Raw genomic sequence first — 15,174 nt, forward strand, 5'->3', positions numbered from 1 at the left:
GTTAAATAAGACAAAATTTAATGAATACTCGTGCAAAATCTTACACTTCAGCTCAAAAATTACCTTTATTAAGAACAAGATAAGGACATTATGGATAGATAGCAGTTCATCTGAAAAACATAATAGTTTTACTGGACTGAAATCTTAACGAGTCAACAGTATGATATGACAGCTGAAAAAGCTAATTCAATCTATGCTTTAAGAAGCATAGCTTCACTGGACAGCTTGGTGACACAGTGAATAGAGCACCGGCCCTGGAGTCAGGAGGACCCAAGTTAAAATCCAGCCTCAGACACTTAACACAAAACTAGCTGTGTGACCCTGGGCAAGTCACTTAACCCCAATTGCCCTACCTTCCCCCCTCCAAAAAGGAAAACAAAAAAGAAGCTGCAGCATAGCTTCTAGGAATAGGAAAGCAATAGTTCCTTTGTACTTGGCCCTGGCTAGACAACAGCTGAAATCTTTCAGTGAGTTTTGGATATCATATTTGAGAAAGAACATCAAGCAGGAAATTAGCTATGAGAGTGAAGGGCGTCTAGTCCACACTGTATGAAACATGGCTGAAGGAAGTAAGATGTTCAACATTTAATAAATGCTTACTGATTGACTGAGAAAAGGAAGCTCAGTATACCTGAAAGGTTTATCTGTGGAACGCTGAAAGATCATTCTATTAATCAATCAATGAACATTTGCTAAGTGCCTACTATGTGCCAGGTAGCGTGCTAAGTACTGAGGATACAAAGAAAGGTAGCCTATAGTCTCTACTGTTAAGGAGCTCACAACCTAATGGGGGAGACAACGTGCAAGTGACACACCCAAGATCAACGGGAAATAATCAACAGAAGCAATAGAACTAAGATATGAAAAGGTAACTGGGCCTTGAAGGAGAAGCTAGGAGGTAAAGACGAGGAAGGAGATCATTCCAAAGAAGGGAAAAGGCGTATAAAAATGCTCGGAGTCACTAGACAGAATGTCTTAATCATGAAACAGCAAAGAAGCCAATTTCACTGGACCAAAGACCACATAAGGTAGGGGCATATGGTAAAAAAGAAGAGTGGACCAAGTTATGAAGGACTTCGAATGACAAAGGATTTTACATTTGATCCTGTTGGTGAAAGGGAGCCAGTAGAGTTTATTGGGTAGTACAGTGATATAGTCAGACCTGTGTTTTGGGAACATCACTTTGGTGGCTGAATGAAGGGCAGATTGGAGTGGGAAGAATCTTGAGGCAGACAAACCCACCAGCATGCTATTACATCAGGCTTGAGGTAATAAGGGCAGAGTTCATGAACGTGGAAGCTGAAACACTCATGGATAAAGGATATAACCATCTCTGTTTTGTAGTTGTGGTCCAGTGGAATGGTAAGCTGAAGAACTGAGGTTAGGCTGTCTGAGGGAGTACCGATACATATTTTGAAGTCCTTGTAGCATAAAGGTAGGAGCTGTACAGGAGAAGAAAATTATGAGCCAGACAATGAACTCAATGAAGAAGGGGTGTCCTGGATGTCAGCAGACAACAGCTACCAGAATTCTGATTGGTAAACAGGCATTTATAGAGCACCTACTATATATGCCAGACACTATGCTAAGCACTTCACAAACATCTCATATGTCCTCACAACTCTGTAAGGTAGGTGCTATTATTATCCCCATTTTATACATTTGAGGAAACTGAGGTTTCCGGAAACAAAGGTTGAGTGACTTTCCCAGAGCCACACAACTAGTCTGAGACCAAATTTGAACTCAGGCCATCCTGAACATCCAAGGCCGGCACTCTATCCTCTTCACCACCTAGTTGGCACACATGGATTGAGCGAACATCAGAGAAATGGTTAAGGAGTGATGATGGTAGAGGAAGAACTGGCAATGAGGGGAAAGGAGTACTTCAATTATCCCTACCTCAACCAGTGGGGAGAGTTGGACTGAGTGAAACCTGCAACCAGGGTTGGAAAGGCTGTGTCATCAAGAAGGAACCAAGTCTCAGTAAGAGCCAGAAGATGGAAAAAAATTGGAAAGGAAAAGATTTAAGATGGATTAAATATGCTTTGTTTGGCTATAGAAAGTGGCAACAGGAACGATAGAAACTGCAAAAAAATCAAATTTAGTCCTGGTATCAGGAAAACATTTTAACAATTAGAGCTATGGTGTTCCTTAATTGGAGATCTTCAAGCCAGAGCTTGATATGTTGGACAGGGATTCTGGTTCAGGTATGGCTCTGCCTAGATTATGAAATCCTTACTTCAAGTAATTTTTTCAAATTTGTGTTCAAATCACAGATAAAAGGGGCAGCTAGGTGGTACACAGCACAGAGTGCTAGACTTGGAGTGAGGAAGTGAACTCAGCTCCAATCCTGCCCCAGACAACTGAAGTCATTTTCCCCTGAGCAAGTCACTTAACCTCTCTCTGCCTCAGTTTCCTCATCTGTAAAATAAGAAGGCTAGCACCCACCCTGCACAGTTGTGGTATCTATTTTTTTAATACCAGTAAAGTGGCACTATGTAAATGCTGGCTATTGTTATTAAAGCTAACATCAAATGAAGTCAGAACAAAACTGCCCTTCAATTTTAGAAGGTTCTAAATACATAATTGTGCGCTTTCTCCCGCTATTTTGTGCTTATTTGGGAGCCTAAAACTTAAGAGGTGTTACCAGAAATGAAAAATTTGATTTAAGGTTTTATTGATTTATCTTTTTTTTTAACGGAGGAGGAGGTGTTGGAGGTCAGGGGTGCAAAGCATGGAGCATAAGAGTTGCTGGATTGGAAAAAGCACAAAATGGAGAGGGCCCAGAGGTTATTGAATTTTCAGATATTTTACAATGTTACCTAAGATCTGGACCCAGGAGAAATATTTCCAACCAGGGATCTTTTCTATCCATTCCGGCCCAGCTTCCCTGGTATTCTCCGGCCCTCAGGTACACCTCACTCGAGCTGCGAACCCTTCAGGCACCGCCCAAGCCCCGTCTCCTCCTTCCCTCTCGATCCCCTCCTCCAAATCCCGTTCCTCTACTTCTTTCTCCTTCTCTCTTCTTTCCTCTTCCTGCCTTCCTCTTCCTCCTCCTGCCTTCTACTCTTCCTCTTCCTGCTTCTCACATCAGAACTGAGGCTCCGGACGCTAATCGCCAGTAACTGCAGGCGGAAGGAGTTTGTAACCTAGGCTCCCGGATTGCTTAAACTGCATTGTGGGAAGAGTAGTTAGAACTGGAAAAAAAAAAAAAACATGGAAAGAAAACTACAATTCCCAGAATGCATCTCTCTCAAGACCTCCGGACCTGACAAAGGTCCTTCTCTTTTTGCCGGCTCCGTCTCAACCCTCTAAGGGTCTTTAATTATGATCATAGCTTTTAGAGATGTTTTCTTGATAGAAAAATTTTTAAAAGAGGAGTCAAGAAAGTTCAGAAGATTTAGGTTAAAAAAAAAAGTGTGTCCGGAATGGATAGTAAGGGCGGGGGGGGGGGGAGGGAAACACATTCCAGCATTTTAATCAGGCATTCAGCATGCCACCTACATCTGAAGGTCCTCTGCTAGGGCTGTAGGAAACCCCGTGAGTTGGCGGGGCGGTCTCTCTTTCGGATCCGCCATCACCGGGTGAGTGTGTGCATGCTTTGCGCTCTGTGGCGAAGTCTCATTGCTTCCCACCCGCAGCCTTTGACCATCCCTTTTACCTTTCCTCTGTCCTCAGGTGGACCCAGTGCCACGATGCAGATCTTCGTGAAGACTTTGACGGGGAAGACCATCACCCTTGAGGTACGGACCGCCTTGGCCTGAGGGGGTGGGGAGATCCTGAGGGGAGGCGAGAATCTGAAGCCTCGTTTTCTGGTCTGTGCCCGGGGTCTGAGCCTAGTTCTCGGGTCCGGATTTTTTCGAGGCTCTTTCTCGAGGCCGAGGTCTGCGGTTAAGTCTGGGAGCCAGGCTAGCCAGGCTTTTTCTCTCGAGGGCTGAGATCAGGAGCCCCGGGTCTGGGACTCAGACCTCACCCGCTGGAACTTGGCTCCCTAAGCCTGGTGCAGAGACGGATCTATTACTACAGGGCCTCCGAGCACGTGGGGCTGGCCGGTTCCGATCTCCGTGGGGCTGTGGGCGGGTGTTTTTCGTGCCAGGGGTCCTTGATAAGCTGATAGACATATCGACGTGGTTAATGCAGTTCAGGTCTCTGCTTGTGGTCGGTGTTTAACTGCCTGAAATACCCGGAACATTTAGAAGGGGGTGCCTATTTTCTGCCGGCAGTGGTCTAAACTAGAAAACTTTGTTTTTAGGTTGAACCGTCCGATACTATTGAAAATGTCAAGGCCAAGATACAGGATAAAGAAGGCAAGTTGTCCATCTTTTTTATGCTTTTTTTCCCCATTTGTCCACCGGTGTTGACCCAGAGACTGAGTTGTTCCTGGAAGATTTCGTGCAAGTCAGCAAGCATTTCTTTTGAGCTCTTAGTATGCACCAGCCACTGTTTAAAGTACTGGGAATACAAAAAAGGGAGAAGAAAAAAAAAGCCCGTGCTTTTAATGGGGCTCACAGCTTAAGGTGGGGAGAAAGCGCACAATTATGTATTTTAAAGACAAGATAAGTTAGAAATGGTTCTAGAGGAATGCAGTAATATGGTGACTAGGAAAAGCTGCTGCATTGGTGGAGGTTTTATCTGGGATGTAAGGGAAGCCAGGAAGTAGAAAATTCCAAAAGGGGTCAAGATGTGACAACCAGTGAAAATGCCTGATAAAGTACCTTATTTGAGGAATGGGGAATTGTCACTGGATCAAAGGGGAGGGTAGGGGGAAATGGCACTGGGGAGGCAAGGTGTAAGAAGATAGGAAATTAGGAAGGGGGCGCCGTGGGGAAGGATTTTAAAAGATAAATTGTTTGATCTTGGGGGTGATAATCTTGTTGAGAGGTAGTTAAATCTAGGAGTGATAAAGGAAGTTTTTTGGGATATAAAAGTCATCAAAAGGCTTTTAATTTTTAAGGTGCTTTCTTAAAACATGAGGCAAATTTCTGTGCTTTCTCTTTATTAGGTATTCCACCTGATCAACAAAGATTGATTTTTGCGGGCAAACAACTGGAAGATGGACGTACTTTGTCTGACTACAACATTCAGAAGGTAAAAGTTAAAATACATTCAATTGAAATTTTTTTCTAGCCCTGGAATGCTAAATTGCTGGAAATCTAAGTGATTTAAGCTTGTCAACATAATTTTATCCATATTTATGTAGTGCTTTAGAGTTTATAGAACATCTAAAATGCTAAAAAATCACATTTAGTTAAGATCTGGCCACTTAACTGCTGGTGTACTTGTTTTGTTAAACAGGAATCTACCCTTCATCTTGTTCTGAGGCTTCGTGGTGGTGCCAAGAAGAGAAAGAAGAAGTCTTACACCACTCCCAAAAAGAACAAGCATAAGAGAAAGAAGGTTAAGCTTGCTGTTCTGAAGTACTATAAGGTAAGTAAAATATTTCCAATTCAAAATCAACAAAAGAAATTGTATTCCTAGACAGATATGTGGTGTTTTTTGGCCAGATGAGTGCTTTCTGCATTTATTTTAAAACTTTAAGTCTACTACATAGGAACTTTTTCTTTAGATTGGAGTGCTGTTGCTCTTGACCATTCATTCCAGCCACAATTTAAGAATTGGGTTTCTGAAATGGGAAGCAAAAAAATAAGCTTTACCATAACAGCATGGAAGTTCTGAACTTTGAGTGGTGTTTGGGGAATTGTATAAGTATGATAGCATAAAATCTTGTCAAGAGGAGTCACGGTGAAAGAAAATTTGAGTAGGTAAATTGAGCAGAGGATTTTTTTTTTAATGTTAAAGGCTTCTTAAACATTTTTTCCCTTACTTTTGTAGGTTGATGAGAATGGCAAGATTAGCCGCCTTCGACGAGAGTGCCCTTCTGATGAATGTGGTGCTGGAGTCTTTATGGCTAGCCATTTTGACAGACATTATTGTGGCAAGTGTTGTCTAACCTACTGCTTCAACAAGCCAGAAGACAAGTAAATGTATATGTGTTAATAAAAAAAAGTCAACTATTCTTTGACTCATTAGGTTTGTTCCATATTTGCATGTTAAATAAGTTCCTACATTTAAATCATCCTAAACATTATGCTTATGACTCAGTTTCTTTACTCTTATGTGCTTTATCTTTAGGGGAGGTACTAGTACTCTAAGGAACCTGGGGACATGCTAAGGGTGATATCACTGACAAATTGGCTCATTCTTATTTGAAGGGCCTTTTTGTAATAAAGACAGTTCTAGTGCCATATAAAAATTCTTAGTTTATCATAAAGTGGGCTCTCAAGAATATCCTGTTAAATGTATGTGAAGATTTTACTGTGACAATACCAGCTTTAGCCTATGGTATTCACAATTCTAAAGAAGCTGGCCTGTCAGGATCCTGACAAGTGGGCTTGTACATTTTTAGTACGTGGCATGACCAATGTTTGTTTTGCTTGACTGCATATTTGTTGAAAAGGGGGGAGGAAAATAAATTTGTTTATTTGCAACAACTAGAGGTATGCCACCTAAGCTTCAAAAACTTTAATCAAAAACATGTTAATCAGGCATGAAAAATGTTAAGAGGCTAGATCCATTTAAGTTTCTCAGGATTCAGTGATCTACTTTGTTTACAGTGAAGTCTGTACAATGGAGCATGGTCTTGCTATCTAGATGGAAAAAATGCTTTAGAAGATTTCATAATAGTGGAGGAAAGGCTCTGGGTCTAACAGTGAATTTATTTTCCTTATATGCCAGGTTTATGGTAAAGATGTTTCATCTAAGGATACCCCTCAAAGAAGGAATAATCTGGGTGGACATTAATTGTACTTGTCTGTCACTTAAGGTGTCTTGAGAGGTACCAGAAGTATAGCACTTAATATAATAAACATAACATGCACACTTAGAATATCTCCAGTAACTAAAGAATTTATCAATTCTGAGGCAGTGAGAGGTAATGGTATGAAGTAATCAAGAGATGTGATTCTTGTTCTGCCTTCATCCTTAAATGACTACTTGCCCCAGAGCTAACTACTCTGTAAAATAAGGAGGCTTGGATTGTTTTCCAATTGTGTTCACTCTTAATGACTCCATTTGGGGTTTCCTTGGCAAAGATACTGCAGTGGTTAGCCATTTCCTTCCCCAACTCATCATTTTTTTACAGATTGCGGAACTAGAGCTTAAGTGACTTGAACAGGGTCACACAGCAAGTATCTAAGGCCAGATTTGAACTTGGGAAGATGAGTCTTCCTAACTCCAAAGCTTTGTCCCCTCCTTATCTTGACACTGCTAATGTCCTTTCATGTAATATTTAACTTTAAACTACACTACAGCGAGTAAAGAGCACCACCTCCAGTGTCTCCAGGATGACCTGGGAATCAAATCCGAGCTCAGATACTTAGCACCACACCTAGAAATAACTGGCCTTGTAACCTTGAGCAAGTTACTTAACCCTGATTGCTTTAAAAAAAAAAAACTACACTAGAAAACCCTGTCTTTCAGAGCATCTTAAGTTCTTTTCTCTCCCTTAAAATATATGAGGCAGTTGATCTTGGAGTCAAGAAGATGTGAGTACAAGCAAGCCCTGTCTGACAATAGACTATGTGACCCTTGCCAAATACCTTAACCTCTCAGTACTTTGAGCCATTCTAAAGTTGCAGAGAAAGTGCCTGGGCCACAAGTCCAGTCCAGAACACAAATAACAGCAAATAAGCAGAGAAAAGATTGACTTCAACTTTTAAGTTAATTTGTGTGCCAAAAAAGGGTTTTCATGGTACCCTTTATACTTCTGCTTTGTCTCCCAGGATGTATAGTGTATGCTCTTAAAATTTTACATGCAATGTTAAGGGAATGTGAGAAATTTACATAATAGTCTGATTTTTCTCAAATTTTTTTCACTGAACTGACTGGCTCTTTTGGCACAATAGAAGGTGTGGTTTTAAAGGTATCTAACCAATGTTAAAAAACTATGAAACAGCAAACACTGCTACAAATTACTTAGTGATTTCCAGCACTTTTTTTCCAAAAGCTTTAAAGTAAAATACATATATAAAGGTGCTCTGATAAATAAAGCAAAGTATTAATAAGTTCAGTTACATTTTTTTTAATGTAAATTCAAAATCCTGGATCCCAAGAAGTCTTCTGTAAAACTTCTTTCTCTTCAAAGCAAATAATTTCATCTCCAGTCTTAAACTCAATTTTTGCTTCATCCAAACTTAGACCACAATCCATTCCAGTCTTTATGACTGAAACATCATCTTTATGATGCTTGAGTGAAGTTAACAATCCTAAAAGATAAAACATGCCAGCCATTAGAACTGATTAAAAACAATAACTTTTTAAAAGTAAAGTTTTTGTTTTGTTTCTAAAGCACAGGATTAGGTAGATTTAATAGTATGTTCAAGAAATAATCTTTGAAATCAGAATTTCAGACATAAGTCTGATCCCTATCTGAATCATAAATACTTCCTGCCTCATACCCAATTCTGGATTCCACCTGACTTTCAGTGAAAGGGAATTCATTACTTTCCAAGGCAGCCCATCTATCTCACTCATGGCCAGCAATTTTTGCTTACATGAAGCTTAAATTTGCTGCTTTGCCCAGAGCTCCTAAGGCCAAGTAGAACGAGTATATTACTCTTCCACAATCAAGAGACATGCCAGAATGCTCAACAGCGGGGATACATAAAAAGGCAAAGAACAGTCCCTATTAAGCAGTTCACAGTCTAATGGAGACAACATGCAAACAACTACAAATCTACATAGGAAAAACAAGATAAGACCAGGAGGAAGGCATGATTAAGGTTGGGGAAATACTTGAAGACAGCAATCAAAGCTATCATTTCTCCATAATTTATTTCTAGGCTTAATTATCATAGACTAAACAATCTTAGTTCTTTCAACCTGAAAAGGTTTCGGGTCCCATTGTGATTTTGGCCATATTTCAGCTTGTCAAAAATACTTTATATGTGACAGCAATGACTGAAAAGCTTTTATTGGTCACTAAAATTCCCAGGTCCTTATCCATTTATCTCATATTCCTGTGCAGCTGGTTTTTTAAACTCAAGTATAAGACTGTTCATCCCTATTAAATTTCATTAAATCCCTCACTTTGTCCCAATCTGAGATTTTGGAGATCCCAATTTTATCCAATCTATTACCAGTCTCTCTTTGCTCTGTCACCTGCTTTGAATAAGCATGCTACATATGTTTTCATCCAATTCATGATAAAAATATTAAACAGAATAGGGACAAGGATAAAATCAACTGACAATATCCCCTATGGTTGACCTAAGTCATTTAACCATTAATTAGCCTTTAGATCTGATCTTTTTAAAAACATTCTGGAGGACATATCTATGTCTTTGAATAACTGAGGTATAGTAGAAACAATCCTAACAGAAACCAGGAAAAGAATTTTTAATACTTCTCAAGTTCTTAACCTACTGTGTGACCTTTGGAAGTCAGTCATTTAACCTCTAAACTTAGCTTACTTTACTGTCAAGTGAGAATGATTACAAAACCCAAACAACTTAAATACTAGCTGTCTCCTAATAGTGACAATAAAAATTATTTTTGATATTTAATGAAAAGCAACACAGCACTGCACATTTCATACTAGAAATAGAGAAATTACAAAGGAAATAACTATCACAAGAAAAACAAGATTTCAAAGTCCCAGGAGATGAGATTATTTAAGGTTAAGTCCGACTAAATTTTGTTACAACCAAAAAAAAGGAAAATCAATAGCTTGAGGTGAGTTATTGAAAGATGTAACCATGAGAGTAATAAAAAGAATCTGAATCCAATTTTAACATTTGGTTCTGTGCTACTTCTGTTAATATTGCAATCCATCAAGAGGAAAAACTTAAATGTAGACAAGGAAACTTAATTTTTACTTACCTTTCCAAATAACACATCCATCACGGATTAATTTAAATTTCATCTTTTTTTCTAACTGTCCCTTTTGGACTCTGCAGCCAGCTACAGGAACTTGTTTTTTTCCTACTGTCACAGAGAAGGTAGCCAGCACAGATGCTTCACCTTAAGGGAAAAAATGCAATGCACCAAAATCTAAAAGGGCTGATAGCTTTGTTTTCTTGCGTACTGTTCTGCTCATTTACTAATCATGTATATGAAGAATATTAACTAGTACAAAAAACAAGTCTTATGTTCTTAGGCTTCACTGATTTTTATAACAGACTAATAACCTGAGGATTATTAAATGATACCAAAGGATTCTTCAGATGCTCTTGGATGAAAAAGAACCATATTAAGATTACATAGATGTTAAAAAAAATTCAATTTTTGCTTAAAGTCTAAAAAAATATGACTTACCCTTTTTAACACTAGTACCACTATGGTAATTTCAGATGTTATAATCACAATTACTAGTTAGGTTTCATGACTTTCTCTTCATTTAAGGTTATCTGCCTTTTAATTAAAAAAAAATTCTTATGTTTTCCTCCCTCCTCTTATCACTACTCCTTTCCAACAATGAGCTTTCCTTTGAAACAAAGAAAACAATTAAGCAAAACCAATTGAAACATCTTGAAACTGATTTTATAAACTCTCTCTCTGTTTCCTACACCTCTCCAAAAAATAAAAGAATAAAATTTTCTCATGTCTTCTCCAGAACTAAGATTGGTCATTATAATTACAGTATTTAAAGTTTTTTGTTTGCATTGTTCTTTTATACTGTTTACTTCATTCTGCATTACTTCATACAAATATTTCCATGCTTCTCTAAATTCTCCATATTGGCTACTTCTTATGATGTGATATTCCATTTTATATTCATGTACCACAATTTTTTAAATATTCTCCAAATGACCATTACCTACTTTATTTCCAATTCTGTGCTTCCACAAAAAAGTACTGCTATGAATAACTTTAGGTAAATGCATGACTTTTTTCTAATCTTTGGCCTTTTTAGGATACAGATTCACTAGTGGAACCTCTGGGTGAAAAAGAATTAATAGCACAGTCACTTTTATCATATCTACCTCAGTATTGTTTTAATTTTTATTTTTCTTATTGTTAGTTATTTAGGACCATATTTCATATGATTGCTGATAATTTACAATTCTTCTAAGAATTGTTTGTTTATATCCTTAGATGCCTTACCTAATGGGGGATCTGTCTTTTAATTTCTAACTTTTCTACTTAACCAGAACTTAAATCAGCTTATACTATTAACATTCTAAATAATTAAATTTAATAATTCACATTATTTCCAATTTATTTAACATATCAATGCAGATTAATTCTAAGAACTTGTTACATTTATGACAAATGAAAGCAGTGTGGACCCTGGGTTTGAGTTCTGCCTCTGCTATTTGCTGCTTATGGGATCATGAGCAAGTAACCTCTCCAGACCTCATTTTCTTTGTCTGTAAAATGAGGGGGCTTGACTCTAGTTATTTCTGAGGTCTTTTCCAGGTCTAAATCACTTTTGATTAGAGAAATGTAAATTAAAACAACTCTGAGGTAACATGTCACACCTATCAGATTGGCTAACATGAGAAAACAGGAAAATGATAAATGTTGGAGAAGATGTGGGAAAATTGGAACACTAATGCATTGAGAATTGATCCAATCATTCTGGGGAGCAATTTGGAACTATGCCAAAGGACTATAAACCTGCAAACCCTTTGATCCATTTCTAGGACTATATCCCAAAGAGAGCATAACAATGGGAAAAGAACCCACATGTACAAAAATATTTATAGCAGCTCTTTTTGTGGTGGCCAATAATTGGAAATTAAAGGGATATCCATCAATTGGAAAATGGCTGAACAAGTTGTGGTATATGAATGTAATGTAATATTATTGTTCCATAGGAAATGATGAACAGGTGGACTTCAGAAAACATGGAAAGACTTACATGAACTGATGCCGAGTGAAGTGAGCAGAACCAGGAAAACACTGTACACAGTAACAGCAACACTGTTCAATAACCAACTTATAAATAAATAGGGGGCAGCTAGGTTGCACAGTGGATAGAGTCTGGGCCTGGAGTCAGGAAGACTCATCTTTCTGAGTTCACATCTGACCTCAGACACCTACTAAATCTGTGACCCTAGGCAAGTCAGTTAACCATGTTTCCCTCAGTTTCCTCATCTATAAAATGAGCTGGAGAAGGAAATGGCAAACTACTCCAGTATCCTTGCCTCGAAAACCCTAAATGGGGTCACAAAGAGACATGACTGAAAAAAATGGCTGAACATCAGTCTGTTGCCCGCACACCAAACCAATCAATTTGATTTCCTCCTTTTTCTTCTCCTTCTTCATTCACCTTTTCTCTTTAAAAAAAAAAATTTATTTTTAGTTTTCAGCATTTACTTTTATAAGATTTTGAGTTTTAAATTTTCTCCCTCTCTTTCCCCTCCTCAGGACAGCATGCAATCTGATATAGGCCATACATGTACAGTCATATTAAACATCTCCATATTAATCATATTATAAAGAAAAATTAGAACCAAGGGGGAAAACCATGAAAGAAAAAGGAAATATAGTATGCTTTGATCTGAATGCTGATAGTTCTTTCCCTGGATATGGATAGTATTTTCCATTATGAGTCTTTTGGAATTGTCTTAGATCATTGCATAGCTGAGAAGAGCTAAGTCTCTCAAAGTTGGTTACACCTATTAAGTACAGGAAAGGTCTCCAAACTCCCTTAGGTCTATTAAGGGCCACACACTGTTTTCAACAAAGATGATATAATCAGATGCGGGATTCAAAGGCACTTGAATAGCTGAAAGAAGGAGCTCAAGTACTACTTTGCTTGCCATTACAATAACTGAAACAAGAAGCAAAGTACCACTTTGCTTGCCATTACACATACCATCAAAGTCACCCTATATCTGTTCCTTCTTAATTACCCTTATAGTAATAAGGTTCTTAAAAGTTACAAATATTATTGTGCCACGTAGGAATATGAACAGTTTAACCTTACTGAATCTTATGTTTTCTCTTTATTGTTTCTTTTTTAACCTTTGTATGTTTCCCTTGAGTCTTGTATGTGGAGATCAAATTTTGTATTCTACTCTGGTCTTTTAATTAGGAATGCTTGAAAGTTGTTATATTTTGTTAAATATTCATTTTTTCCCGTGAAAAATTATATCCAGTTTTGCTCAGTAGGTGATTCTTTGTTATAATCCTAACTCTTTTGCCTTCTAGAATATCATATATGATATTCCAAGTCCTCCAGTTCTTTAATGTGGAAGCTCCCAAATCCTGTGTAACCCTAATTGTAGCACTATATCTCAATTCTTTCTTTTTGGCTGCTTGCACTACTTTCTCCTTGATCGGGAGCTCTGGAATTTGGCTATGATGTTTCTGAGAGTTTTCATTTTGGGATCTCTTCCAGATATTGATAGGTGAATCCTTTCAATTTCTATTTTGTCCTCTAGTTCTAGGATATCAAGGCAGTTTTCCTCGATAATTTCTTGAAACATGTTGTTCAGGCTTTTTTTTTTTAATCACAGCTTTCAGGTAGCCCAATAATTCTTAAATTCTCTCTCATGGATCTATTTTCCAGGTCATTTTTCCAATGAGAGAGTTCACTTTTTCTATTTTTTTCTTATTCTTTTGATTTTATCATATTTTGATGTTTTAAAAAGTCCTTAGCCTCCATTTGCCCAATTCTAATTTTTTTTTTTTTGCTTTTTGGAGGGCAATTGGGGTTAAGTGACTTGCCCAAGGTCACATGGCTAGTTTCTGTGTTAAGTGTCTGAGGCCAGATTTGAAGTCAGATCCTCCTGACTCCAGGGCTGGTGCCCTACTCATTGTGCCACCTAGCCGCCCCCAATTCTAATTTTTAAAGAATTATTTTCTTCAGGGAATTTTTGTATATTTGTTTCCATTTTTTGTTTCTTTTACCAAGCTACTAACTCATTTTTCATGATTCTCTTGCATTTCTCTCATTTTTTTCCCTAATTTTCTCCTTCTCTAATTTGCTTTTTTTTTATCCTCTTTAAGCTCTTCCAGGAGTTCTTTTTGGGCCTGAGACCAAACTGCATATTTCTTTGAGGCCTCATTTGTATCCATTTTGACACTGCTGTCCTTTTCTAAGTTTGTGCTTTGATCCTCTTTATCACCATAGTAACTATCTACAGTCAAGTTCTTTTTTGGGGGGTTTATTTTGCCCATTTTTTCTGCTTATTTTTTGATTTGTATTTTTATGTGAGAGTTGGGCTCTGTACCTGCACTGTCCCAAGTTTCTTGTGCCAGGGCTCAGGGTCTTGCTGCTGTCTTTCACTGGGTTTCAGAGCCTAACTACTGGTTTGCACTGAGGGGCAGGGCCTCCCTGCTGGCCAGCCCTTAGAGGCACAGTCTCACTTCTTGTTAGCAATGGGGCAAGGCCCTACTGATGATACGAACTGTGGGTGGAGACACTGGAGTGGGGCCTTGCTGTGCAGCACAGACTGCTGACTTGCCACCAGGGCTGTGGCTACCTTGCTGAGGAATGGGTCCTCTCTGGTAGATCACCCCAGGGCTTGGAGCCTTGCTATAGGCCCCCTGCTGTGAGGCAGGCTGCTGCCCTCCCCTTTCCTGAGTGAGACCTTTCCTGCTGAGCTGGTAAGCTGCTTCCCACTCCTAAATGAATTTTGAGGTAGTTTTCAAGTTATTTGGAGGGGGATTTGAGAGGGCTCCAGGGAGTTCCTGCCTCACTCCACCATCTTAGCACCAGAAGTCACCCCCTATTTATTTAAACAGATAGGAAGATGTTCTTAAGCTGAAAGGTACCTGGGGTGGTTATACAGTTGTTGAGACTTAGAAAGGAAGTTGAGTGGGAATATCATGTAATTAAGAGGTAAAAACTAATTAGAGATGATAACTGGCTGTAAAAGGTTTAACCAGATTTTTAAAGTTAAGATATAAACACCTACAAGTAGGTTTTTTTTAAGGGCTAAAAATTTTAGCTATTATGAAGATAAGGGGAAATTGCTGTGATGTGTGCTGAGTATACAATGTCTATATTTCTGCCAGAGTTGAATGACTATTATCTTTCTTCCAAATGTAACCTTGAAGAAGGTAATGAAACATGAAAAATCTGCTCATTCCAAGGAAAGAGAAATTAAGGCTTCAATGGAAGAAAAAAAGAGATTTGAGCAGAAAGATACTCGACTTTTGTCAGAGGAAAACGAGAATGAAACAGGCAAATGTACAATTAAATTCTAAAAAGAATTTGAG

General features: G+C 38.4%; 3 protein-coding genes across 10 annotated transcripts in view; 1 reads left to right on the plus strand and 2 right to left on the minus strand.

Annotated features, from left to right (window-relative positions):
* Positions 1 to 3,202, minus strand: part of CLHC1 (clathrin heavy chain linker domain containing 1) — a 64,851-nt gene extending 61,649 nt beyond the window's left edge. The window contains exon 1 of one of the 5 annotated variants that reach the window (XM_069071726.1): positions 2,823 to 3,202. Coding sequence is in view for 1 of the 5 variants with exons in the window: in XM_069071729.1 (XP_068927830.1) it covers positions 2,823 to 2,875 (53 nt within the window). In the remaining 4 variants the exon portion in view is untranslated. The remainder of the gene's footprint in view (positions 1 to 2,822) is intronic. The other 4 variants (XM_069071727.1, XM_069071725.1, XM_069071729.1 and 1 more) reach the window with 4 other exon arrangements.
* A 298-nt stretch (positions 3,203 to 3,500) lies between these two features.
* Positions 3,501 to 6,016, plus strand: RPS27A (ribosomal protein S27a). Of its 2 annotated transcripts, XM_069071731.1 has the most exons (6): positions 3,501 to 3,584; positions 3,679 to 3,743; positions 4,253 to 4,307; positions 5,003 to 5,088; positions 5,296 to 5,427; positions 5,833 to 6,016. In XM_069071731.1, exons 2-6 carry the CDS (start codon positions 3,696 to 3,698, stop codon positions 5,980 to 5,982), a joined length of 471 nt encoding a protein of 156 aa, XP_068927832.1. In that variant the 5' UTR covers positions 3,501 to 3,584; positions 3,679 to 3,695; the 3' UTR covers positions 5,983 to 6,016. The 2 variants fall into 2 exon arrangements, with proteins under 2 accessions (XP_068927832.1, XP_068927831.1); XM_069071730.1 differs by lacking the exon at positions 3,501 to 3,584 and having other exon boundaries at positions 3,591 to 3,743.
* Positions 6,017 to 8,064: 2,048 nt separating this feature from the next.
* The window catches only part of MTIF2 (mitochondrial translational initiation factor 2), a 46,459-nt gene continuing 39,349 nt past the window's right edge, over positions 8,065 to 15,174 (minus strand). For all 3 annotated transcript variants that reach the window (XM_069071724.1, XM_069071723.1, XM_069071722.1), the window contains 2 exons: positions 9,880 to 10,020; positions 8,065 to 8,264 (listed from right to left, as the gene is read on the minus strand). In XM_069071724.1, coding sequence (XP_068927825.1) covers positions 8,092 to 8,264; positions 9,880 to 10,020 — 314 coding nt within the window. In that variant the 3' untranslated portion in view covers positions 8,065 to 8,091. The remainder of the gene's footprint in view (positions 8,265 to 9,879; positions 10,021 to 15,174) is intronic.

The sequence above is a fragment of the Petaurus breviceps genome, unplaced genomic scaffold (assembly GCF_028583685.1).
Source record: "Petaurus breviceps papuanus isolate PSGF00001 unplaced genomic scaffold, PetGlider_PUasm1.0 90842, whole genome shotgun sequence".
Lineage (NCBI taxonomy): Eukaryota > Metazoa > Chordata > Mammalia > Diprotodontia > Petauridae > Petaurus > Petaurus breviceps.